We start from the raw sequence: 26,111 nt of genomic DNA on the forward strand, positions 1-26,111 counted from the left end.
CGAATGTTTTTGCATATGTTTGCAATATTTGCCATGTGAGCACGTACTTGCAAAACCTTGGCTCGGAGAGATGCGCTTTATTAGAACTGCACTGAAAAGGAAGGAAAAAAAACGAAAAGAAACTCATAATGTTCTTATCATCGTCTTGATTTTTATGAGGGATAATGTAAAATGTCGGACATTTGCAGTTAAGAAAATGTGAGGGAAAAAAATAATTTGATTAAAATACAGCCATCGTTTTATGAAAATGTAGTTATACCCTGAAAAAATGAGAATGCTAGGCGGTATCAAAGTCATGTCGCCAAAAAATAGTAATGTTTCAAAAATAAAGCTGTGAGGCTGTAAGATCATGTTATGACATGACTATCTTGATATGTTAGTAAAATTTTGACATCTATGTCAGTAAAATCTCAAAAATAATTTTTCATGAACTCATAATATTCCAATTCTTTCATTTACAAAATATATATTTTTTATCTCAGATATCCATTTTTTTCATTTAAGGAAAAGTGGAATATAAAATAAATGGATGATTATCGTGATCAATTTATCAATACAAGATACAATCACAATTCAAAACAACCATTGAGCTACCAAATCATCACTTGTCCTATTTTTTCCGAAAACAACTGATTCAGCATTACGGTTAGGCCATAAATATCAAACGGTGTTTTTAGACAATTAATTTTTCCTCCTTTTCAGTGTAGGTTCCAATACTCCTGTGTTCAAAAGCACCACTGTGTCATGTAGTCAGTGTTCAATCACATTAGGACTTAAAAAAAATACATTTTTTTTAACTGCCGTTCATGCTGACATCATTAGCGGTGACTCCCATGCCACTCCCCCTCCCACATTTCATTGAAAACCCCCACGCCCTCACATTGCGCATGATCTCATGTTATGAGGGCACAGTAGCCACCGAGGGAGCAGGAGCTTCCTACCAAGTGCACTTGAGTGTCACTAGGCACCAAAGTGATGTGGGCCTAAACTCCTACCCTGATGGCGAGGGTGGTACGAATAGGCCTACAATCTCACAGGGGGGGCGGAAGACTGGCTGGGTTGTGCTGCTACAATGAATGTAAACTCAATTCATCCACGTTCCTCGATTTGCGAGCGTGGATGTTCTTTTCCATTGCCGTGCCGACAGACCCGATGGAACGTCGGGGTTGCAGAAGACGCGGCGATACATGCGAGGATCGAGCGTAAATGTCCGCCGATCTCAAGGGCTTTGTCTACAAATCCCAATCTTTGGGGTGAAAGCCTCCTTGGACTTTATTTCCTCTTAGCGGCAGTGGTCACAACAGTGGCCCTGTCCTTCTCACCTTCTGTAATTACTATAGTATAAATACATAACAATGGTATACAGACCCATTCATAGTCTTGTACGTTAGTATCTACAGTATACAATATATGGAATAGACAGACAAAACTTAGTTACAGTAGCAAAAACAGCCAATTTATACTTGCAATGTTTCAGTGTACTCTATAATGGTTTTGTGTTACAGTACTATCAGATGAAACTAACGTGCATCATTTCTTTTTTTGTAAAATGGATATCAATAACAGTTTTTTTTTGCTGTGCCTGCGATCGCACCTCGGCCAAAAAGGGGCGGTGTGGTTTTTTTATTTGTGTTTTTTTTCCCCTGCAACGGAGGAGTTTTATGTGATCTGTTAGTGTGTTCATGTGCTTGTGAATTTCTTGAGGTCATTTCTTTTTACTCCCCATTCCCCAATTGAATGTTAAAACAGGGACGTTTATGTGATGTGGTAATAATTTACTTTTTTTGTTATATCCCACCAAAATGGCAATTTTCAAATCCTCTGAAGCTTTGGTTGTACTTTTGTACCTTTTTTTTAAATAGTCATAATGCTGAACATTTATTTATTTTGTGCAAAATCCACAAAACAGTTGTTACTTGGAGTTTTTACAGAGGTCCAACAAGTCCGTTTATTTTTCTTTGCGCGTGTCTGTGTGTATGATTGTTTCTGGTGTTGAACTCATCAGCCTTGTTGGATGGAATGTGGTGTTACTGTAGGAGTGGATGAACGATCATGGAGGGGGAGAAATCATAAACAGGCTCTTTCAATGAATGCCTTCAATATGTGATTTTTGTCAAATCAATAATCCTCCTGTCCCCCACCATTATCATGACCATTGTAATAAACGGATACTGTACAGTGTTCTCTCCCAGCAAATGAAGGAAAACCACCGCTGTCAATAAGAAAATAAACCACAAAGCTATACTCGGTTGAATGTATAATGAGGAAACAAAGCTGTACATAATGTGTAAAAAGAAAAGTTTCTAATCATGTTTATTTTCTATGCACCTTTTTTTATTTAAGTGATAGTTTCAATAATAAACATGTCTCCTTTATGCCCTTTTTTGTCGTCATTTTATGGGAGGATTAATGTGCCATCACTCTTTAACACACAGGTGTCAAAGTCAAGGCCCGGGGGCCAAATCTGGTCCGCCACATCATCTTATTCGGCCCGTGCAAGCAAATCAAGCATAAAATTCCTTGCTGCTTATTAAGTCCGAACCAAAATTTCAAATTGTCCCATGTCACCACAATAACAGTTATTTTTTTTATTTCAAATTTGAAAATGAGTTACTGTATTCATAATTGTTTTGTGTTCTCTATATGTAATATGTGGAGGGTATTAAACATTATAATGGCTTCCCCAAAATTCATAACGGCCCCCGAGAGGAAACCGTAACATCCATGTGGTAAAAAATGTATTTGACACCCCTTGCTTTCACTAATTTACTGTCAGACATCTCTTCTTTCACCAGAAAAGAGTTAATTCCTAAATTATATGGATCTGGAGTTATATGAGCTAGAAATGAGGGCAGCTGTCCAAAATACAATGCAAAACATATACAGACGCTCCGCTACTTAGGAACATTCGATCTACGAACAACGGTACGTAAAAACGTTTTTGTAGTCACATATGTAGTCTTCTCTCCAGTTGTACATGTGCATATCTTTAGAGAGCTTCTATTTTATGAAACATTTATTTTTGAGTATAAACCAATACAGGTTACTTATACAAGCCTTAAACATACTTATATAAACCATAAACATACTTATATAAGCCTTCAACATATATCCCATACAAAATATAGCACTGAAGCAACTTACGAACAAATTCACCTTACGAACGACCGTTCCGAACATATTTCGTTTGTAAATTGCGGAGTGTCTCTTTTGGTTTATATAGTGCTTGAACAACAGCAACAGGAACAATGCGCTAACATGGAAAAAAGGGAAATGCTATCCCCTTGTGGAAAAGAAAAACCATTGCCAGAGGCCATGGCCAGCGCTTTATCTGCACCCAAACGGAAAAACTAAACCCGAAAATTTCGGGAATGGCAAGTGGCGTCATATTTGCAATTGCCAAATAAATTTGTGAATGGCAGTGAATGAGGTGTATGGTTTGTTAGTAGGTGTAAGGGTTTGCAATTATGGATTTAGTTTGCAATTACGGTTACTGTTTCTAAATAGGATGAGGTTTAAAGCATGTTGGGTTCACAATTCCAACTAAGGTTTGGGTTTGCTAGTCGGGTTTAGAATTTTCAAGTGGGCTTCAGGTTTATGTCAGGTTCAAATTAGAATCTGGAGTTAAAGACAACCGACATCACTTTTTTGTTTTTTAACTGACATCAGAAAAACGTTTTATAGCATCTAAAATACCCAAAACACGCAGTATGATATTTTTATTCAAATGCAAAACACCAATAAAAATGACTTAAAGTGTCCAAAATCTGCAATAAATTGAGCTGCGAATTTTCAGAAAGTCCCGCCCCCAGTTTGTGACGTCACGCCAAGACGTCTTGCATTGCTAGTGAATCAAAACAATGGCTTCACATTCGGAGAATATGCTTTCTTGTTACACATCCAGTTATGAATATGATTCAAATAGTTCTGAAGAGGAAAGCATACATGTTTGCAATTGATTAAAGAATTTATTTGTGCCATTTTGAGGCAACATTGGGGGGAAATCGCTCACCCAAAAAAAGAGGCACAAAATGGCGACCTCCTGTGGCCACCTCCGTTTCCACAGGCTGCTAAATTCCTTATATGGCGCTTGGACGCCCTCGTCTGGCCTTCTGGCGGCTTTTGGGTGCAACACGAGGTCCCCAGACCAAACAGGTACAGCAAAATACATTGACGTGATGGAAGGACTGCTACAATGCGTCTTTTTTTTACGGTCAGGGGCGGTCCTTTAGTGACGTCACGTACGGACTCGTCACCAACTCAAAAACAAGACTTCCTGAATTTTCAGCGCGAGTCTTAAAACGTAAAATATAGCTATATGCGGTGGAATCTTTGTAAAATACGCTCAGTAGAAGTCATTTGAAGCCATTTTACAAATTATGGACACAACTTAGTATAGGATTGACAATACCTCTCAAACTCCTCCCTCTTTCTCTTAACCTTTTTTTCATGAAGTGACTAAAGTGATGTACACTTGCACACTGTGACAGACGGTCACATGATCATTTTTGTGAGCACAGCTGCAAATTTTGTTTCAGACAATACCTAATACATGACATAATCATCCCCTCACGTCCCTCCTTCACTCTGCTTTGGATTGTCACACCACCATCTTCTGTCTCTGTCTCTCTCTCTCTCTCTCTCTCTCTCTCTCTCTCTCTCTCTCTCTCTCTCTCTCTCTCTCTCTCTCTCTCTCTCTCTCTCAGTTTCTCTCTCTCTCAGTTTCTCTCTGTCCTCTGCCCACACTAGACAGACCAAAACACTCAAGCCACCGTCTAATTGGATTTCATCACCATTTCCTTTCAGCTTGCAGACACCAGCAGCTGGCTGACATCGGTAAGTTGACTTTTGTTTTTGATGAGGCATAAATGTAGTGGTTTACAGAAGATAAGTCACAAGTCAAAATATAAATATGTATGATGAGGTTATTTTTGTGACTTTTTCTGAACCCATTTTAAGTTTGTGTATTTGGTCACGGCATGAAACTGACTGTGTTTGTCCTGTGTTTTAGTTTTAAATGTCATTAATCAGAGAGATCAATCAAATTCAAATTAACAATGCAATTTTCAAATGAAAGATAGTTGCTTTATTATCTGTTTTTATGTCATTTTCAACATGATGTATTTTAACATAATTTATATTTTTCTGATTTAGGTTTTAGCCATACTTTTGAAATTCCCGATGTAAATCTTTAAAACTGTATATCAAATTAAGAATTCAAACTCATTTTATTTGCATTCATTTTCAAATAAGCCCAACCGCCAAGTCCAATAAAATGATGTACAATAAATTTGATATTGTTAATTGTAACCAAGATTAATCTCATGCTTGTGTTTTTTAAATAGACACATGGGAAGGGGACATTGAAAAAAACAGCTGCAAATTTCAGTGGTTGTTTCTGACAAGGGAAAATCGTTCTGCGACTAGATTATTGTTGTCACTGTGCAGCCCTAGTTTTCTATTTATTTATTTTTTGAACAGCATTTTGCTTCAACTATATGACCATATTTCATTATCTTGGCTTGAACGTTTGCATGCTATGAATCATGAGTTTGTGAAAAATAAAACCATTGAATTATAACACAACATGCAGTAACCTTATCTGTTATGAGGAACTAGCAATATACAACTTCTCTTCAAGCTGCTCCCTCCTCCCAAGTTTTCCTCCTCAGCGCTTTTCCATTGCCATCAGTCTTCAACATTCCTCCTTGTCTTCACAGCTTCTTTTTTTATAGTTAAGCCATAAAAGAAAGCAATGCCACTGGCTGTGCTTCATCCTGTCCAACTCACTAGCTCACTGCATGTTACCCACGTCAGCTGGTGTGTCTCATGATTTGGAGCTTGACGGGCCACCCTCCACCCACCATCAAAAAAACCCGCAAGCATCATCAAAGTGTAACATTACAAATAGCTCAGCAAAACTGGTCCAAATGTTAAGCTTGAGAAACTTTTAACACGAGGAAGTGACTTGTTTCTGAGTAAACTGTCTGGTACAGTGACACCTCAACTTACGAACCTAATTGGTTCCCAGACAGAGTGTGTAAGGCGAAAAGTGTGTATCTAAAAAAAAATTCCCATAGGAAACCATTAAAATGGGAATAATCCGTTCCCGGGTTTCCATAAAATATACTTTTCAACTAAATAAGCCTTAAAACTACACACAACATACCTTATTCTATGTATAATAAAAGTGCTATTGTATTGTAATAAAAGAAATACACTACATTGTATCATAAAGTCACTTTATTTACATTTGTGATGGTCATTTATGGCCTGATGGAATGGCGTTGGAGGTCGAAGCTCAAAGGGAATTGCTGTTTGGAAAGAGAGGCGCATTACATGACGACTGTAATTAAAGAAATAAACCGTGCTGTAAAATAAAGTTTTATTTACCTTTTTGATGGTCGTTGATGGCTTATGGAAGGAGAGTCACCTTCCATAAGGACTGTTGGTAACTTAACCTCTGATGCTGTTCGGTCGTGTGCTTCCGCCGAAGATCACTCCGCCAGCAGTGGTGGGTGTGTATTATGAAAATAGTGCTTATTATAAGGTTTAATTTTCATAAATTTGAGGTTTGTAAGACGAAAAGTTTGTAAGATAAGGTGTTTGTAAGTTGAGGTCTCACTGTATTTGGCTCTCATTACAAATTCATGTAAAGACGCCCGTGTTATACGGGATTCCAATCGGGTGGCTTGAGTATTGTAAAGGGCCTGTGCTTTGTTCTCCACTGGGCCATTCGTGCCTTAATATCAATAGTCAGCAATTTGCTGACTATCTTAGCCCTTAGCGTCATTGTTTTATTCAGTTATTCGGTTGTCATGTGACTGGTTGCCCTCTATGTCAATCAAGTAACGGGGTTGATGATGGGTTCATGATATAAGTTTCAATGGACAGCATGAGCTAAAAAAAAAAAAAAGACCACGTATATGTAGTAAGCCGCTTTTAGCCCCCCACCAAAAAACGACCATGTAGAGTAAGGCGTTTTTTTTTTCCGAAAAAAAGCCCAACCATGCACATATTAAGGCATTTTTACCCCGATTAAAAAAGACCTTGTATAGTAAGGTATTTTTAGACCGAAAAAAACACTGATTTATCGTAAGCCGTTTTTAGCCCCCCCCCCCCTCCCCCCAAAAAAACGACCATGTATAGTAAGGAGTTTTTCGCCTGAAAAAAAAACAACCATGTAAGTGAGGCATTTTTGACCCAAAAAAATACGACCATGTATAATATAGTAAGGTGTTTTGAGGCCGAAAAAAAACGACCCTTTATATTAAGGCGTTTTTCACCCCCCCAAAAAAGACCATATATAGAAAGGCGTTTTTTTGCCAGAAATAAAAGACCATGTATACTAAGGCATTTTTAGCCCGAAAAAACGACTATATATAGTTAGGCATTTTAGACAAAAAAAACGACCATGTACAGTAAGCCGTTTTTAGCCCCCCTAAAAAACGACCATGTAGAGTAAGGTGTTTTTTTTTCAGAAAAAAGCCCAACCATGTATATATTAAGGCATTTGTACCCCGATTAAAAAAGACCTTGTACAGTAAGGTATTTTTAGACCGAAAAAAAAAACACTTATTTATCGTAAGGCGTTTTAGCCCCCCCCCCCCCAAAAAAAAAAAAAAAAAAAAAAAACCACCATGTATAGTAAGGAGTTTTTCGCCTGAAAAAAAAACAACCATGTAAAAATACGACCATGTATAATATAGTAAGGTGTTTTGAGACCGAAAAACGACCCTTTATATTAAGGCGTTTTTCGCCCCCAAAAAAAGACCATGTATAGAAAGGCGTTTTTTTGCCCGAAATAAAAGATCATGTATAGTAAGGCATTTTAGACAAAAAAAAAACTACCATGTATAGTAAGCCGTTTTTAGACCAAAAAAACTACCATTTATGGTAAGCCGTTTTTAGCCCCAAAAAAACTACCATGTATAGTAAGGCGTTTTTAGCCCCCCCCAAAAAAAAACGACCATGTATAGTATGTCATTTTTTTGCCAGAAAAAAACAACCATGTATAGTAAGCCGTTTTTCGCCTCCAAAAAAACAGCATGTAAAGTAAGCCGTTTTTTGCCCGAAAAAAAACGACCATGTATAGTAAGGCATTTTTTTGCCCGAAAAAAAAAGACCACGTATAGTAAGGCGTTTTTAGCCGGAAAAAACGACCATGTATAGTAAGGCATTTTTTTGCCCGAAAAAAAAAGACCACGTATAGTAAGGCGTTTTTAGCCGGAAAAAACGACCATGTATAGTAAGGCGTTTTTAGCCCGAAAAAAAACCCAACCATGTATAGTAAGGCATTTTTAGACTGAAAAAAACCGCCCATGTATAGTAAGCCGTTTTTAGACCCAAAAAAAACTACCATGTATAGTAAGCCGTTATTAGACCAAAAAAACTACCATTTATGGTAAGCCGTTTTTAGACCCAAAAAACTACCATGTATAGTAAGCCGTTTTTAGACCAAAAAAACTACCATTTATGGTAAGCCGTTTTTAGACCCAAAAAACTACTCTGTATAGTAAGGCGTTTTTAGCCCCCCCCCCCAAAAAAAAAACGACCATGTCGTATGTCATTTTTTTGCCAGAAAAAAACAACCATGTATAGTAAGCCGTTTTTCGCCTCCAAAAAAACAACCATGTAAGTGAGGCATTTTTGACCCAAAAAAATACGACCATGTATGACATAGTAAGGTGTTTTGAGACCGAAAAAAAAACGACCCTTTATATTAAGGCGTTTTTCACCCCCCAAAAAAAGACCGTATATAGAAAGGCGTTTTTTTGCCAGAAATAAAAGACCATGTATACTAAGGCATTTTTAGCCCGAAAAAACGACCATATATAGTTAGGCATTTTAGACCAAAAAAAACGACCATGTACAGTAAGCCGTTTTTAGCCCCCCTAAAAAACGACCATGTAGAGTAAGGCATTTTTTTGCCCGAAAAAAAAGACCACGTATAGTAAGGCCTTTTTAGCCGGAAAAAACGACCATGTATAGTAAGGCATTTTTTTGCCCGAAAAAAAAAAAAGACCACGTATAGTAAGGCGTTTTTAGCCGGAAAAAAACGACCATGTATAGTAAGGCGTTTTTAGCCCGAAAAAAACCCCAACCATGTATAGTAAGGCATTTTTAGACTGAAAAAAACCGCCCATGTATAGTAAGCCGTTTTTAGACCAAAAAAACTACCATGTATAGTCAGGCGTTTTTAGCCCCCCCAAAAAAAACGACCATGTATAGTATGTCATTTTTTTTGCCAGAAAAAAACAACCATGTAAAGTAAGCCGTTTTTTGCCCGAAAAAAAACGACCATGTATAGTAAGGCATTTTTTTGCCCGAAAAAAAAGACCACGTATAGTAAGGCCTTTTTAGCCGGAAAAAACGACCATGTATAGTAAGGCGTTTTTAGCCCGAAAAAAACCCCAACCATGTATAGTAAGGCATTTTAGATAAAAAAAAACCACCATGTATAGTAAGCCGTTTTTAGACCTAAAAAAAACACCACGTATAGTAAGGTGTTTTTAGACAAAAAAAAAAAAACGCCCATGGTGTAAGGTGTTTTTAGGCTGAACAAAAAAAAAACGCCCATGTATAGTAAGGCGTTTTCAGCCCGAAAAAAACGACCTTGTATAGCGAGGCGTTTTTAGCCCCCCCCCCCAAAAAACGACCATGTAGAGTAAGGCGTTTTTTTGCAGAGAAAAAAGCCCAACCATGTATATATTAAGGCATTTTTACCCCGATTAAAAAAGACCTTGTATAGTAAGGCGTTTTCAGCCTGAAAAAAACGACCATGTATGGTAAGCCATTTTTAGACCAAAAATACAACCATGTATAGTAAGTTATTTTTAGCCCAAAAGAACCAAAAGAAAGGCTTTTTTTTTACCAGAAAAAAAAACCGACCATGTATGTATGTAAGGCGTTTTTTTGCCCAAAAAAAACACCATATATAGTAAGGCATTTTTAGACAAAAAAAAAAAAGAAAATGTAGAGTCAGCCGTTTTTAGACAGTGCACATAATTTTTATCTGGAAAAAAGACCATGTATACGAAGACATTTTGCATCCAGTAAAATGGGGCTGTAGCTCAGTGGAAGAGTTCTCTCTTTCAACGTATATGGTCCTGGGTTCAATCCCCGGTATTTCGCGCGTGTTTTTTTTTTTTCAGATTTCCGCACAGTGAGAATATGACTTTTTGCCCGAAAAAAAAACGGCCATGCCTGGTAAGTCGTTTTTAGCCGGAAAAAAAAAAAAAACTATAGTTTTTAGCCTGAAAAAAAACGACCATGTATACTATACAATATACATGGTCTAAAAACGCCGTATTTTACGTGGTCGTTTTTTGTCTAAAAATGGCTTACTATACATGGGCGGTTTTTTTTCTGTCTAAAAATGCCTTACTATAAATGGTCGTTTTTTGGGGGGCAAAAAACGTCTTACTATACATCGTCAGGTTTTTTTTGGGGGGGGGGACTAAAAACGCCTTATGGTAGCTCTTTTGGTCTAAAAACGCCTGACTATACATGTTGGTTTTTTCGGTCTAAAAATGCCTCACGATACATGGTCCTTTTTTTCAGGCTAAAAACGTCTTACTATACATTGTATAGTAAGACCTTTTTAAAAAAGACAATGTATAGTAAGGCTTTTTTTGTCTGAAAAAAATGACCATGTATAGTAAGGCATTTTTAGACCGAAAAAAAAAAACGCCCATGTATAGTAAGCCGTTTTTAGACTAAAAAAAACTACCATGTATAGTAAGCCGTTTTTAGACCAAAAAAACTACCATTTATGGTAAGCTGTTTTGAGACCCAAAAAACTACCATGTATAGTAAGGCGTTTTTAGCCAAAAAAAACGACCATGTCATTTTTTTGCCATAAAAAAACGACCATGTATAGTAAGCCGTTTTTCGCCTCCAAAAAACCAGCATGTAAAGTAAGCCGTTTTTTGCCCGAAAAAAAACGACCATGTATAGTAAGGCATTTTTTTGCCGGAAAAAAAAGACCACGTATAGTAAGGCGTTTTTAGCCGGAAAAAAACGACCATGTATACTAAGGCGTTTTTTACCCGAAAAAAATGACCATGTATAGTAAGGCATTTTTTTGCCCGAAAAAAAAGACCACGTACAGTAAGGCGTTTTTAGCCCGAAAAAAAACCCAACCATGTATAGTAAGGCATTTTTAGACTGAAAAAAACTGCCCATGTATAGTAAGCCGTTTTTAGACCCAAAAAAAACGACCATTTATGGTAAGCCGTTTTTAGACCCAAAAAACTACTATGTATAGTAAGGCGTTTTTAGCCCCCCCCCCCCAAAAAAAAAAAAACCGACCATGTCTAGTATGTCATTTTTTGCCAGAAAAAAACAACCATGTATAGTAAGCCATTTTTCGCCTCCAAAAAACCAGCATGTAAAGTAAGCCATTTTTTGCCCGAAAAAAAACGACCATGGCATTTTTTTGCCCGAAAAAAAAAGACAACGTATAGTAAGGCGTTTTTAGCCGGAAAAAACAACCATGTATAGGAAGCCGTTTTTAGCCAGAAAAAAAAAAGCCCATGTATAGTAAGGCATTTTTAGACCAAAAAAGCTACCAAGTATATAGGGCGTTTTTAGCCCCCCCCCAAAAAAAGACCATGTGTTTTTTTGTCTGAAAAAAAACTGACCATTTTTTTTTCCCGAAAAAAAACCGACCATGTATAGTAAGGCTTTTTTAGCCCAAAAAAAAACTTCCGTGTATAGTAACGCATTTTTAGACAGAAAAAAAAGACCACGTACAGTAAGGCGTTTTTAGCCTGAAAAAAAACCCAACCATGTATAGTAAGGCATTTTTAGACAAAAAAAACTACCATGTATATACTAAGGCGTTTTTAGCCCGAATAGTAGGACATTTTTAGACCATGTATAGTAAGCCGTTTTTCACCTAAAAAAAACTACCATGTATATACTAAGGCGTTTTTAGCCCGAACAAAACAACCATGTACAGTAAACCGGTTTAGCCCCAAAACACCGACCATGTATAGCAGGGGTGTCAAAGTCATTTTTTGCCGCGGGCCACATTGTAGTTATGGTTTCCTCTCGAGGGCCGTTATGAATTTGGGGAACCCATTAGAATGTTTAAATCCCTTCAAATATTACATATAGAGCACACAGCAAATTAATGAATAACTCGTTTTCAAATCTGAAGTCAAGAATAATGACTTTTATTGTGGTTGACATCCAAAAATATGAAATTTTGGCTCAGATTTTAGCAATCATCATGGAATTTAACAAGTTTGATTTGCTTTCGCGGGCCGAAAAAAAAATGATGTGGCGGGCCGGATTTGGCCCGCGGGCCTTGACTTTGACACCTGTGATGTATAGTTTGTCATTTTGTCCCCCCCCCGAAAAAAAACAAAACAAAAACAAAACGACCATGTATGGTCAGGCATTTTTTGCCTCAATAAAAACGAACATGTATAGTCGGGCATTTTTTGGCCCCAAAAAAAAGACCATGGCGTTTTTAGACCGAAAAAAAACCCCATCCATGTATAGTCAGGCATTTTTCACTTGAAAAAAACGCCCATGTATAGGCATTTGTAGACAAAAAAAAAACACCCATGCAGAATAAGCCGTTTTTAGACCGAAAAAAAATGACCATTAGTATGTATATGAGTAGTATGCCGTTTTTAGCCCACAAAAAAACGACCATTTATGGTAAGGCATTTTTAGACCGAAAAAAAATACCATGTATAGTAAGCCGTTTTTAGACCAAAAAAACTACCATTTATGGTAAGCCGTTTTTAAAAAACTTCCATGTATAGTAAGACATTTTTTGCCCGAAAAAAAAACCCACCATATATATTAAGGTGTTTTTTATACCCCCAAAAAAAACAACCATGTCATTTTTTTGAACCAGCGAAAAGAGCCATGCGCACCTGCAAAGCCGCAGGTTAGCTCCCACTGGTTTTCGTGCTGAAATCTCCTGTGGGTCTTCTCTGTTTGCAGTGTCTGTGTAATGACAAAGCTCAAGATGCTGCATTTCCCGCTCTTCCTGCTTGTCCTCCACGTGCGTCTTTCTGCTCCGTTAGAGGACAACAAGATCCCTCCCAGTCTGTGCACAGGCCATCCTGGCATCCCAGGCACCCCCGGAGTTCACGGTAGCCCAGGTCAGCCCGGAAGAGATGGACGGGATGGAAGGGATTCCGCTCCGGGGGAGAAAGGGGAAAAAGGGGACGTGGGTGCTCCAGGTATAAAACTAGGGGAACAGTATGAGTCCATTTCTGTCATTTAAAACTGTATTTAAATGTATGGCCCCCATTGTACACTGATTAACTGATGGTTAGTCTGGATTTTGTTACCATGACTACCAGAGTCACAGGCAGCTTTCCCCGCAGTGTGTATGTGTTTTGGTGGTGGGAAAGGAAGCGCCTTGAAAAACAAAAGCATTTTCACTGGTGGAGACAGCACTTCACACACAACACAACACAATACCAAACCAAAAGTGGAGAGATAAACAAACAAACAAACAAACAAACAAACAAACAAACAAACCAACACATAAATAAATAATAGTACAGTACATTCCAGTAAAAATCATAGTACAGTACAGGCAATTATTTGACTAATTGTTTGTCATATTTTGCACAAGGTGGACGCCGCAAACTTCTCAACTAGAATAAAATACGTGAGGTATTGATAGAGAGTATGAACTAAGTGTGAAGCAGTATACTTTTCACAAGTGTGTATGTGTTACAAATGTAACCTATTCACTTACATTCACAAATGTATTCAGGAATTTTAAATATGCCGAATTCCCAAATCTGATCGGTTTTTTTTTTTTCGTGCTTGGGTGCCGATAAAGCGCTGGCCATTGCCTCTGGCAATGTTTTTTCCCCTTCCACTATTGGGCAGCATTTCCTTTTTTTCCATGTTAACGCTTTGTTCCAGCTTCAGCTGTTGTTAAAGCGCTCTATAAACCAGTAGGTATGTATTGCATTGTATTTTGGACAGCCACCCTCATTTCCAGCTCATATAACTCCAGACCCATATAATTTAGGAATGAACTCTTTTTTTCTGATGAAAGAAGAGAGTCTACGTTTTTTAATACTCTATTGAATGTTTATATAGTACTAAAACTCAACAACATTCTGTGGGTCCTGGAATTCAAGGGACAATGAAGAAACCCCTGGCACTGGAGTGGACACATTATTGTACATGTCTGCTCATATAACTCCAGATCCAGATCATTTAGGAATTACCTCTTTTTTTCTGATGAAAGAAGAGCGACTATGGTTTCTTAAGCTGCATTTAATATTTATGTAGTCCTAAAACTCAATATTCTGTGGGTCCTGGAATTCGAGTGACAATGACAAAAACCCTGGCACTGGAGTGGATGTATTTTTGCACATCTGGCAGTGAATAAGTTAATATCTCAGGTCGATGTATCCCACAGGTCAGACGGGTGAGCAAGGCCGGACTGGAGATAAGGGCGACCCGGGAGAGCGAGGGCAGAAGGGCGATGCAGGCCAGTGCGCCGTAGCCCCCAAATCTGCCTTCAGCGCCAAAGTGTCCGAAGGCCGCGACTTGCCCCTCCCTGCAGGTGACGTGGTGGTCTTCGACAAGACCCTCCTCAACCAGCAGGGAGACTACAACTCGGAGACAGGCCGCTTTACGTGCAAAGTCCCCGGCGTGTACTACTTTGCCGTCCACGCCACCGTGTATCGAACCAGCTTGCAGTTTGACCTGGTGAAAAATGGACATGTCGTCGCTTCTTATTTCCAGTTTTTTGGCAACTGGCCCAAACCGGTGTCGTTGTCGGGCGGGTCCCTCCTCCATCTGGTTCCGGGGGACCAGGTGTGGATCCAGATGACTCTGGGGGAATACAATGGAATTTACTCCAGCACCAAGACGGATAGCACCTTCACTGGCTTCCTGGTGTACTCAGACTGGAAAAACTCTGCGGTGTTTGCAGAAGGAAAATAATCACGCATCACAGTTTTTACAATGTTGTTGTGTAATCAGGAAAATAAAAAAGTCACAATGGGCACATACTAAACTGCAACTTCTAGTATTTTTTCTGTTCGACACTGGATGCCTGTCATAGACGATCAGGGTTTCCACTCATCCACTTGCTATTTCTTTATGACTCTTTGAAGAACTTTTGAGGGCTAATTTAGCCATTTTTAACTCATTCACTGCCAGACAATGTGCAAAAATTATGTCCACTCCAGTGCCAGGGTTTTTGTCATTTTCACTCAAATTGCAGGACCCACAGAATATTGTGTTTTAGGACTACATACATGATCATTCAATTCAGTGGAAGAAACCTCAGACTCTCTTCTTTAATCACAAAAAAAAGTTTATTTCTCAGTTAAATGGATCTCGAGTTAACTGCAATGGAAGTGGGGGCAATACAAGATGAATACAATACAATACAATACAATACATACAACAGCTGAAGCTGTAAAAAAACAATAACATGGACAAAAGGCAAATGCTGCCCCCTGGTGGGAGGGAAAAGCATTGCCAAAGGTCTGACCGGAGCTTGATTCGCACCCCCAAATAAATGTAGGAATGGCAGTGAATGAGTTAAGGACTTTTTCTCCATTCAGCAGAGTTTCAAACCACTGCTTCCAAACAAATGGCAAATCTTTATTTTTAGGGGCATTCAAATCACCCTTTATTTGGCATAATGTACATCGAATTGACATGACGAACATGATCAGAGATGGTGTGAAAAGCTGGGCAGGAACCAGGAAGTCATGTAGACCGACAGCATTTTTGGACTAAATTATTAATTTGAATGGTGCAGAAAATGACATACAGAAATGAAATGATTAATTTTTAAGGATTTTTAATTACTTTCCATGAAAATGCGTCTAGCAGTTCTGATTCAAAAAATAATATATCGCCAATGCACGTTCTTGAAGAGATTGCATAGTTTGGCATGGTTTTTATGCTATCAAAACAATGCTTTGTTTAGGTGAGTAGTCATGCTAACTGCCTTAATTAATTCTGCAGGTCCACTCTTATTGGTCAGAGTTTGTAAGCTAAACTGACAGAACAAATTTAACCTAGGAGACAGAAAACTGGATGAACTTATAAATATATGTCATTTTTGTTAGAGCAATTCGCTATACGAACACATTTTAAAAATCTTTTCTATTTCCTTACACATTGTTTTATTTTCTCAGACTCCCTGAGTCTGAGACATCCGGTCTACATCCGGTCCGTCTTTATAGAAGCTCTCCCAACCAGCCCCTCCCTTCTTCTCCTCTCATCGCTTTTATCCTCTGCCTGCCCGTAGGGGTAGGTAGTTACATTTGGTGCCGTCCCTAAGATTAAAGCATTTTTTCTTTTTACTTTTGATTCCTGCTTCATTAATAATGACAATGCAATGACAATTTTGGCTAATTGGCAGTCTTCCTTTTGCATTCAGGTTGATCCAAACTTTATTCAGCCATACAACTTAAACATGATTTTCATTTAAAGGACAACCGACGCCTCCCGACAAGTTGTGGCCATAATTTGTAAAATCGCTTCAAATGGCTTCTACTGAGCGTATTTCACAAAGATTCCTCCGCATATAGCTATATTTTACGTTTTAAGACTCGCGCTGAATAATCAGGAAGTCTTGTTTTTGAGTTGGTGACGATTGCTGACGTCACGGAAGGAACGCCCCTGACTGAGAAAGGACACACAATGCATTTTGCGGTACTTTGTTTGGTCTGAAAACTTTGTGTTGATCCGTGTTGATTATGAAATTAGAAGGAAAACACAAAAAGAACGCAATGGTGAATCGTTGTGTATAGCACCGAGACAACTATTTGATATTCGCTGACAAAAATTACCAGGAGACAAATCAGCCCATTTCCATGGAGCTTTGGTGCCATCTTCTGCAATTTTGGGTGCTACATTTCTGTCTAGATGCCTCAAAATGACCGGAATAAATTCTTTAATCGATAGCAAACGTATGCTTTCCTCTTCAGAACTATTTGAATTATATTCATAACTGGATGAGTAACAAGAAAGCATCTTTTCCGAATCTGAAGCCATTGTTTTGATTCTCGAGCAAGGCAAGACATCTTGGCATGACACCATGAACAAGAGGGCGGGACCTTCTGAAACAGGGCACTTCTGGGTTCAATTTTAAGTAGTTTTTAGACACTTTAAGTCATTTTAATTGGTGTTTTGCATTTGACTAAAAATATCGTACTGCATGTTTTGGGTATTTTAGATGCTACAAAACGTTTTTCTGATGTCAGTCAGGAAACAAAAAATGTGATGTCAGTTGTGCTTTAAGTGGTTCTCAGACAGGAACTCTGCATGAACAAGACGTCGCAGTATTTGAATGATGAAGCAATCCAGGAGCAAATATTCATGTGGCTGCTCCATCTCTCCAATACTCCACCGTGTACATTTTATTCCTCAAACCTGACCAAAGTAAACACATTCCACTGGATCCACACAAGTCTGCGTGGCCTAATGATTTCCCCAAACGTGGCAACAATGTGAACTGGATGATGTCAGTCAAAATGATGTCTTCACTGAATCTCCACCGCTGAGGGATTTATTTATGAGGAACCATTGCTGATTTAAAGGACCAAGCTCAATGTAAGGAATTTATCAGCCTGTGGAAATGGGCTGATTAATTTCTCACACAGAGCTTGGTCGCCATTTTCTGCCTCTTTTTTTGTGATACATTTCCCCCCCAATGTTGCCTCAAAATGGCACGGAATAAAGTCTTTAATCGATTGCAATCATGTATGCTTTCCTCTTCAGAACTATTTGAATCATATTCATAACTGGATGTGTAACAAGAAAGCATATTCTCCGAATCTGAAGCCATTGTTTTGATTCTCCAGCAACGCAAGACGTCTTGCCGTGACGTCACGAACTGGGGGCGGGACTTTTTGAAAATGCCCAATTCGCAGCTCAATTTTTTGCAGATTTTGGACACTTTAAGTCATTTTTATTGGTGTTTTGCATTTGAATAAAAATATCATACTGCGTGTTTTGGGTATTTTAGATGCTATAAACCGTTTTTCTGATGTCAGTTAGGAAACAAAAAAGTGACGTTGGTTGTCCTTTAATGGACCAAACGTTGAGAAGGGAAAACACTGTCTTTCAGGCTTTCTGAGCCTTTTGTAACGTAGAAATATGATTTAAGATGCCTGAATGCGGAGGTAAATTCGAAAAAAAAAAAAAATATCAAATAAAATCCCCGTTTGTCATGGGGAAGGGAGAAAAGCAGGGAGTGCAACTGAGCCTGGCATTGGGCACAAAATTCCGTTCGTTTGCGTCTGCTAAAGTACTCTCACATCTACTCACGGAAAGTCTATGACAAATCGTTGGAGAGCAATAGACAAGATGAATTGCGACATGCACGGCAAAGTTTACTAAAATTATGGGAATATTTTGAGACTAAAATAATGTTGAAAACCATTAAAATGCTAAGAACTGCTATTTATTTATTATTATTATTATTATTATTATTATTATTTATTTATTTTTGTTATTATTTTTATATCACAAAATATTGTGACACAAATATTTTTTTACATATTTAGTAATCAGAGCCAAAAATACATTTTGGGACACATAAATGCATCCCATATTAATAGTTACAGTTGACCACAATAATTTGACATGACTCTTGTGAATGGAAACAAAAAAATTGATTTCTTTTTATTATTTTTTTAAAATTTTTATTTAATTTTGAATATGCTTGACTTAAAACACACATTTTGTTTTGTTGCTTTGTAATGAATACACAATAATTTTGTATACAATACACAAAAAATACATCTGCAATTTTTTATTAATTTCAGATGTATTTTTTGTGTATTGTATATTTAATTATTTTATATTATTATATTACATATAATTAAATATACAATACATAAAAAATACATCTGCAAAGAGTAAAAACAACTTTTTTTGAATCAACTAAAATGTGCATGTTTAGTCAAGTTGGTGGCAGTTTTACTTTTAAATACAAATAAAAAAAAATGATAAATTAAAAAAAATCCAGAATAAAACTCAATGAATGAAATAAAACATTTTTGGCTCACCATAGCAGTCATGTGTTTGAAAACAAATGCAATGAAAGGCAAAATAATAATAATAAATAATAAATACACAAATACATTGGGACGACTTGGATTCAATGCTTTCTGATTCTAATTTAATAAAATATAAAATACCCATGGCAAAAAATGGCAATTGTAAAAGTACAGTGCCACGAAAAAAAACCACTTGTTTTGACAACTTTATCCAGCAGGAGGTAGTCTACCATCAGTCATCAGATCCGCTTGAAGGGCGGCAATTATAATGAATGAATCAGCAGCGACACTTGCAGACATGACAAATCCGCTTCATGGACTCTACATGGTCTCCTACTCTACTTGAGAACTGCAAAGATTACTTCTGCAAAACAAAACCACCCCGAATTGTGACATCTCCATTCGTTGACCACTTAATACCATGCGTTTAATTCATGCCATCTCTGGGTTCAGAGGTCAATATCTGTAGGGTATCCAGGTATCATCAGTTTATCAGGCCGTCTGTATTCACGACTAATTTCGGCGTAACTGATGATCCATCCATCCATCCACCAATGGACACCTACAGTACATACTTGCCAACTTGTCAGTCCACCTGTCCATCACTCCATACTTGTCTGTGTGCCCAACTCCAGTAAACGTCTTCTCATCCATCCCAAAATAGCTCTCCTCTTTCAGTCAATCCAAAACTATTTATTTACTTATCCATTCATCCCACTCTACCTGTCCGAATTTCAGTCCATCCATCCTCTCTATTTACTCTCTACATTCATCTGTTTCTGCCAAGATGACCATCCACCTACTGCCCGTTTATCTCTTTATCCATCTATAACAATCTCCCAGTTCGAGTCTCCATCCGGCGACCAGTCGCTTCATCAGTGCAGAAGATTGATCCCTGATCACCTGAGAATCTATCCGCTCTTCAATTACTACATACCTCGCAATCGACTTCACCGTGATCCTATGAGCTTAAAAAGATGTTTTGAAGACTGAGACTCACGACAAGTTCTAAATTTTTGGTATTTTCCCACACTATGCTGGACCGAGGTCAGGAAGAAGAAATTGAATCCCGGAAGCATGGTGTCGTAGCTGTACCCCCCCCCCCCCATGACATGAAACTTCCTCTATTCTGGTCGCAACATCCTTACTCACAAGCGACATGTAAACACCGCGGAGGCTGCACACAGGCCAGCAGAAATGAAAAGTAACCCTTCTTGTTTGTGGATCACTCACTGTGTTTTTATTCCAAAGCAACCACTCAGCACGGAGCCTTGATGTAGCTTTTACTTTGTCCCAGTTGTGTGACAAACTCAAAAGATTTTGATCACATCAACATGACAAACGCAAAAATGTTGCAGGCTGACGTCAGCGAGGGGATTCTTCTATCTGCGCAGATGTCTGTCTCCATTTTTAGAATCTGGGAAAAAGAAAGGGGCCCGCTTGTATTTGATATGACACCAGAGAATTGTAACAGGGATGTGGAAGTGGTCCCAACTGAGCCGACCAACCACCCCCCTTATACTTGTTCACATGCAAACACACATCTACTTTTGTAGAAACGCTGTGTCGACAAAACCCAAGCGGTTGTCTCAAGTTACAAGATACTGTGGGAATATAACTCTTTGTACATTATCACACTTGCCAATGAAGACAGGGGCCATCATAACAAATGGATTCCAAAAATCTCTTATTCTTTTCCTTTTGGCTTTTCCCTTTAAGGGGTCGCCACAGCGAATCAGTGTCATCCATCTTCAGAGGTTTGATTCGCATGTTTGTTTTGGCCAAGCTTTTGCGTCGGATGCCCTTCCTGACACAACCCTCTGTATTTATCCGGGCTTGGGACCGGCACAGGAAGACTTGTGTTCCCCTTGTGGCTACAGAACAGCAACTTGCTCAGTAAAAGGCTCCCAAACACAAAATGGTCATCGGCACAGTAACATTCAAAAAAGCAAAACTATGCTCACAATTTGATGAATTCCAAAAATGCGGCCGTCGTTTTCACTAATTATCAAAGAACAAGGGCCACTATTTTGGGATTAAAAAAATAGAGCAAGATGAATCAATTCCAATAGTTGGGCGACATAAAAAAATCTTTGTAGTGGATGACGCCCACTGTACTGTCGACAATAATAATAATAATAATAACAATAATACATTTAATTTATAAGCACCTTTCAAAACTCTCAAGGTCACTTTTCAGTCACAGGAGAAGTTTTTCTATGGGTGAGCAGCGGCAGCCACACGCACCAGCGTTCACTCAACCCAGAAGTCAAATACATAGAAAGCTAGCGAGCTAATAGATAGCCAGCTAGACAACTAGCTATATAACTAATAGATAGCCAGACAGATAGCGAGCTAGCCAGCCATTTAGCTAATAGATAGCAAATATATAGCTAATAGAATAATCATTGGTTGCCATGACAACAAAAATAATTTTTGGGGGCTTGTTTTGTAAAGGTGTTTAATATTTCTATGTGAACCTTTATATTTATGTTTTTTTTATTAAAAAAATACTATACAATACTATATTTCGAATATTTTATCATAATCATTTCCAGTAATCGTTAGCGAGAGAAATCACAAGAGAAAGAGAACAACAAAGTTTACGTCATTAAAGTTTGTCTACTTTCGGTTTACAAGGTACACACGATACACTACTTGATTACTTGCTTATTTACTGTATGTATTGTCGAACATATTGTAGTAATGTCGATTGTTGTTTTAAATGTGTTTTCGTTTTCAGTGTTCTATAAACGTTTTTGGACATCAGTACGAGGCATCATTCTTGACTGGGGTAGATACACCCACCACAAGGTGTGATTCAATAACCGAGGAATCATACTTCTTAGCCCCCAATGTAAGGTCTATTCAGGGGTGCTCGAGAGGAAGGTCCATTTGGGATGTTAAATACCAGTTTCAGGTCGAGTAATGTGTTTTTTAGGCTAACAAACAAACAAACAAACAAACTAATCACTCAGTCTCAAAATGGTGACAATTTATTAACTGTCGTTTTATTTTGAAAAGCCTCGCTTATTTATCTCATTTAAATTACATTGAAGTCCGCAAATCACATTGGCTCAATTCTTTCCCACCTGACACCTGCGCGATTGTAGGAATGACACATTGATGTTGCATTTGGGCATTTTTACAAATACCTGAGGAGGATGTGGTTAAAATATGCTTGAGTGTCACTCACAAAAGAAGCAAAAAGAAAAAAAAAAAATCATACAAACAACAGGGAAAATGACACTTGGCATGGGAATCATGTATACAAACAATGGCGCAAGGATTCTCTCAACACCGTAAACTCATTCAACACAAAACACTTCAAAAACACTTGGAATTGTGAATTGCCATTTCTATTGTGGTAAAAATGAATGTATTTTATGGATTTGTGTAGAAAATCTAACTGCTACTCATTAAAAAAAGAAAAAAAAGTTAATGGCTCAGCAATGCGGCAAACGCTAATATTTGATATTATTTCATACATGTCGTGCACATACATCATTATTACTCATAATCATTGTGGCTAATATTGTTTGTCTCTGGTATTTCTTTTTGAAAGTTCTTCCTTTTCATTCAAATGCCCACATCAACATGTTGTTCAACACATTGTGCACAAACATGGTTTTCATTCATCATCCCACCCCGCCTAATCAACTTAATAGTCAAAATTCACTTGCTCACATCAAGAAAAAATAAGCATCTATTCGAACAATACACCCATGATGTTAACTCATTCACTGCCAGACGTGCAAAAATGTGTCCATTCTAGTGCCAGGGTTTTTGTCATTGTCACTCAAATTACAGGACGCACAGAATATTGAGTTTTAGGACTACATCAACATTCACTGCAGCGTAAGAAACCATAGACTCTCTTGTTTCATCAGAAAAGAGTTAATTCCTAAATTATATGGGTCTGGAGTTATAGGAACACGAAATGAGGGCAGCCGTATCAATGTAATACGTAGTATATTTATATAGCGCTTTAATAACAGCTGAAGCGTTAACAAAGCACTAACATGGGAAAAAGGGAAATGCTGCCCCCCCCCCATGGTAGTTCGAGCAAGAAAAATAAAAACCCGAACAAATTCAGGGCAGTGAATGAGTTAATTAGATTCTCCCATCCTCACCAGTGATTACATATGTCAACATTTTTTTGGGGGAGTTTTCCCTTCGTTTTATTCTCTCGCACATAATGTTTACCTAATAATAATGTGTATTATAGCTATAGATTTTATAATAATGATAAATTCATAGTTCAAGCAAGAGGTGCTTTTTTTATTTACTGAAACGGAATGACTCCAAATTATATCACAAAATATTGTGACACAAATAATATATACATATATTTTGTAATCAGTGCCCAAAATACATTTTGGGACACATAAAGGCATCCCATATTAATAGTAGTGATTGAACACAATAATTGGACACGATTCTTCAGAATGGAAACAAAAAATTGAAAAACACAATCAAACCTATTTTCAAAAACGTAGATTCAACAACATCCATACCCCCACCGGATAATTCACCGTCTTCAGTCTAACTTGTCTGAGAATGAAAACATGTCGTAAACTCAACAGAGGATGGCCTTGAGATTCAAACCCTCATCCTCAAAACTGCGCAAACAGCCCAATCACATGATCACAAAATGTGTTTTTCTTTCAGTTTAAATTTGCATATTGCTCATGCGTTTGGCAATGATATCATTTCCTCCATCCTTGGATTAATGTGGGAAAAAATTCAAAAGGGCAATTACAGTAAAGTCTCGTTATATCGATATCAGTTATATCGATAGTACTGCTTATTACGATACTATTTCTATGAACTCAAGGAGAAAATTTATATGCCGCAGGATCGGATATATCGATAGTCCGGTTATCTCGATATTTTTTCCGACTCCCGAGAATATCGATATAACGAGACTTTACTGTACTTTAAATGGCTATTTCAGGGTGAAGGAGAGAAGAATATTTCCGCGGGTTGTAAAAATGCGGGTTTTTGTGACACCTCAGAGGTAAACCTCGATGGTGTCGAAGATAATGCGGCGGCACAGCGGGCAGTTGTGTTGGTAGAAAGGTTGGTGTAGCAAGATGTCAGTGCAGCGTCGACACAAGCACAGGTGCCTGCATGGCAGTAGCACCACTGTCTTGGCGCAATCGTGACAGATGACGCACATCTTGCGGTGCTCCTGTTCGTTCAGCAGCGTCAGCAGGTTCTCCGCGGGCGGCCTCCACAGTTTCGCCGCCTTCAGAGGTCTTACGGTGCTCGACGACGCCGGTTGCTCCTGTCGCGGTTCCTCCGCCCTGCCGTCGGGCGGGTCCCGCCGCCTGATCGCTTCGCCATCGGGGTTACTCCCCATTCGGTTCTGCCGGTGGAGTTGCATCCTCAGCGCTAAGCTCAACTGGTTGCTGTGACGAGATAGCTGCTGCCACATTCTTCTCTCCAGCAGGTAGAGGTGAAGCGACACTCGGTGCAGGTGTCTCATCAGGATGTGAATTAAACACCAGGCTGAATGAAGCGCCATGGAAAGTTTCCGGAGTGCCGGGAAAGAGTTGACAAAAGCCACGAGTCTCCGCGACGCCTGCCTGGTGACTTCCGGGTTAAGGTAGGCGGTGGTCAACAGCACGATGCTGATGGTGAGCGCCAGTCCATATGTGTTGAGTATGAAGATGCTGATAAAGATGTGCGCCAGCGACGCCAGGAAGTCCAACACCAGCTTGCAGGGGGACCACAGGAAGGCCGATGTGCCGATCAGGCTGCTATAGAGGAAGGTGATGGAGGTCAGTGTGAGCTCCAGCACCATCTGCAGAGGGCTGGACACCGTCTGCCACACACTGAGCAAAGCTGAGTGCAAGTTGAGGGTGGCAATGAGGGCGTAGTTGACCGCCGTGTTGACCAGGTAGACTAGTAGACTCAGGGCTATGCCGCACGCCTCCAGCAACGACAGCATACCCCGGCAGAGCTGCTCCTTTCCACGGAGCAGTACGTGCGTGAACAAATAGCCCACCATCTTCAAGCTCTCCAGAAACCCCTCCAGAGAAAGCATGAGGCGGGCAGCCGCGCCTTGGGCGATCGCCACCCCCATCGAAGGCAAGAGCAGCACCAAGTTGCACAGCTCCAGGACGTAGCACACCAAGAGTGCAGGCAGGCTGATAATAAAGTGGTACACAGCCAGTATTGCGCTGACGATGGTGTGGACGAGGAGGTAATTGACGTCCAGCGTTAAACTGACTACATCGAGACATTTTCCGACAGTGGCAATAATAATGTTTACCGGTCCCATGGCACTGTGCGCTCACTGTGTCCCCTTTTCAATGTCCGAATTGGTTTACATGCTCAGTTGTGTCTCATACCGACAATTGCTTGCTCCTTTTTGTTGTTGCATCCTTTAAAATGGAGAGAGATTAATTTTAATATCAATGAAGAAAACGAACTGCCGAAAGGACCGAACAACCGGATGTTTACTTTCAAAGACGCACGGAAGACTTCCGCCGCATTTACGAAATCCCTGTTTTATCCGTTGATATTTGTGATCCGAAATCCACCTAATTAATTTCGTTACCTAATTGTGGATTAAATGACACGAAGATTGAGAGAATAGCAAAGAAAACACTCACTGTTGATTTCAACGCGTTTTCCGTTGTCGAGGTGGGTGCCATACTTGTCCTGGTCATGTGTTGTAATTACTTCCGGGGTGTTGGTCAGCGCATGCACAGTATTATCTGCCATTTGTGACGGCGGCTGAAATAAGGCCAATGTATTTTATATTTCTGTCAAGTTGCACGGCAAACGGGATTCGTGTGTTTTGAGGCATATTTTGGATGATAAATAGTTAAATTGCATAGATAGAAGGATGTATGTATTTATGAAAGGATCGATAGTTTTTTAAAAATATTTTATAACTGTTCATTAGATAATTTTCCTGACACAAAAAATAAACAAACAATTCATTCAGCTCAACTGTCAATGTAAACGTTTTATTAGATATTATTGCTACTTTTAAAAATGTGTCTATCATAAATCTAAATGTCAGCAATTACAAGCACAACATATCAATAACATCAAAACAAAAGAAATGAT

At 38.8% G+C, this 26,111-nt stretch overlaps 2 protein-coding genes across 3 annotated transcripts; one reads left to right on the forward strand and one right to left on the reverse strand.

Annotated features, from left to right (window-relative positions):
* Positions 1-4,692: 4,692 nt before the first annotated feature.
* c1qtnf5 (C1q and TNF related 5) lies at positions 4,693-15,009 on the forward strand. Of its 2 annotated transcripts, none has more exons than XM_089013752.1 (3): positions 4,693-4,836; positions 12,967-13,208; positions 14,414-15,009. In XM_089013752.1, the coding sequence occupies exons 2-3, from the start codon at positions 12,977-12,979 to the stop codon at positions 14,941-14,943; spliced, it is 762 nt and encodes a 253-aa protein (XP_088869878.1). In that variant the 5' UTR covers positions 4,693-4,836; positions 12,967-12,976; the 3' UTR covers positions 14,944-15,009. The 2 variants fall into 2 exon arrangements, with proteins under 2 accessions (XP_088869878.1, XP_088869879.1); XM_089013753.1 differs by having other exon boundaries at positions 12,967-13,127.
* Positions 15,010-22,012: 7,003 nt separating this feature from the next.
* rnf26 (ring finger protein 26) lies at positions 22,013-25,735 on the reverse strand. The gene is made up of 2 exons (XM_089014500.1): positions 25,649-25,735; positions 22,013-25,417 (listed from the first exon to the last, which is right to left on the reverse strand). Exon 2 carries the CDS (start codon positions 25,312-25,314, stop codon positions 24,040-24,042), a length of 1,275 nt encoding a protein of 424 aa, XP_088870626.1. The 5' UTR covers positions 25,315-25,417; positions 25,649-25,735; the 3' UTR covers positions 22,013-24,039.
* Positions 25,736-26,111: the final 376 nt, after the last annotated feature.

The sequence above is a fragment of the Hippocampus bargibanti genome, linkage group LG14 (genome assembly GCF_051943395.1).
Source record: "Hippocampus bargibanti isolate YZ-2025 linkage group LG14, ASM5194339v1, whole genome shotgun sequence".
Taxonomy (NCBI): Eukaryota; Metazoa; Chordata; class Actinopteri; order Syngnathiformes; family Syngnathidae; genus Hippocampus; species Hippocampus bargibanti.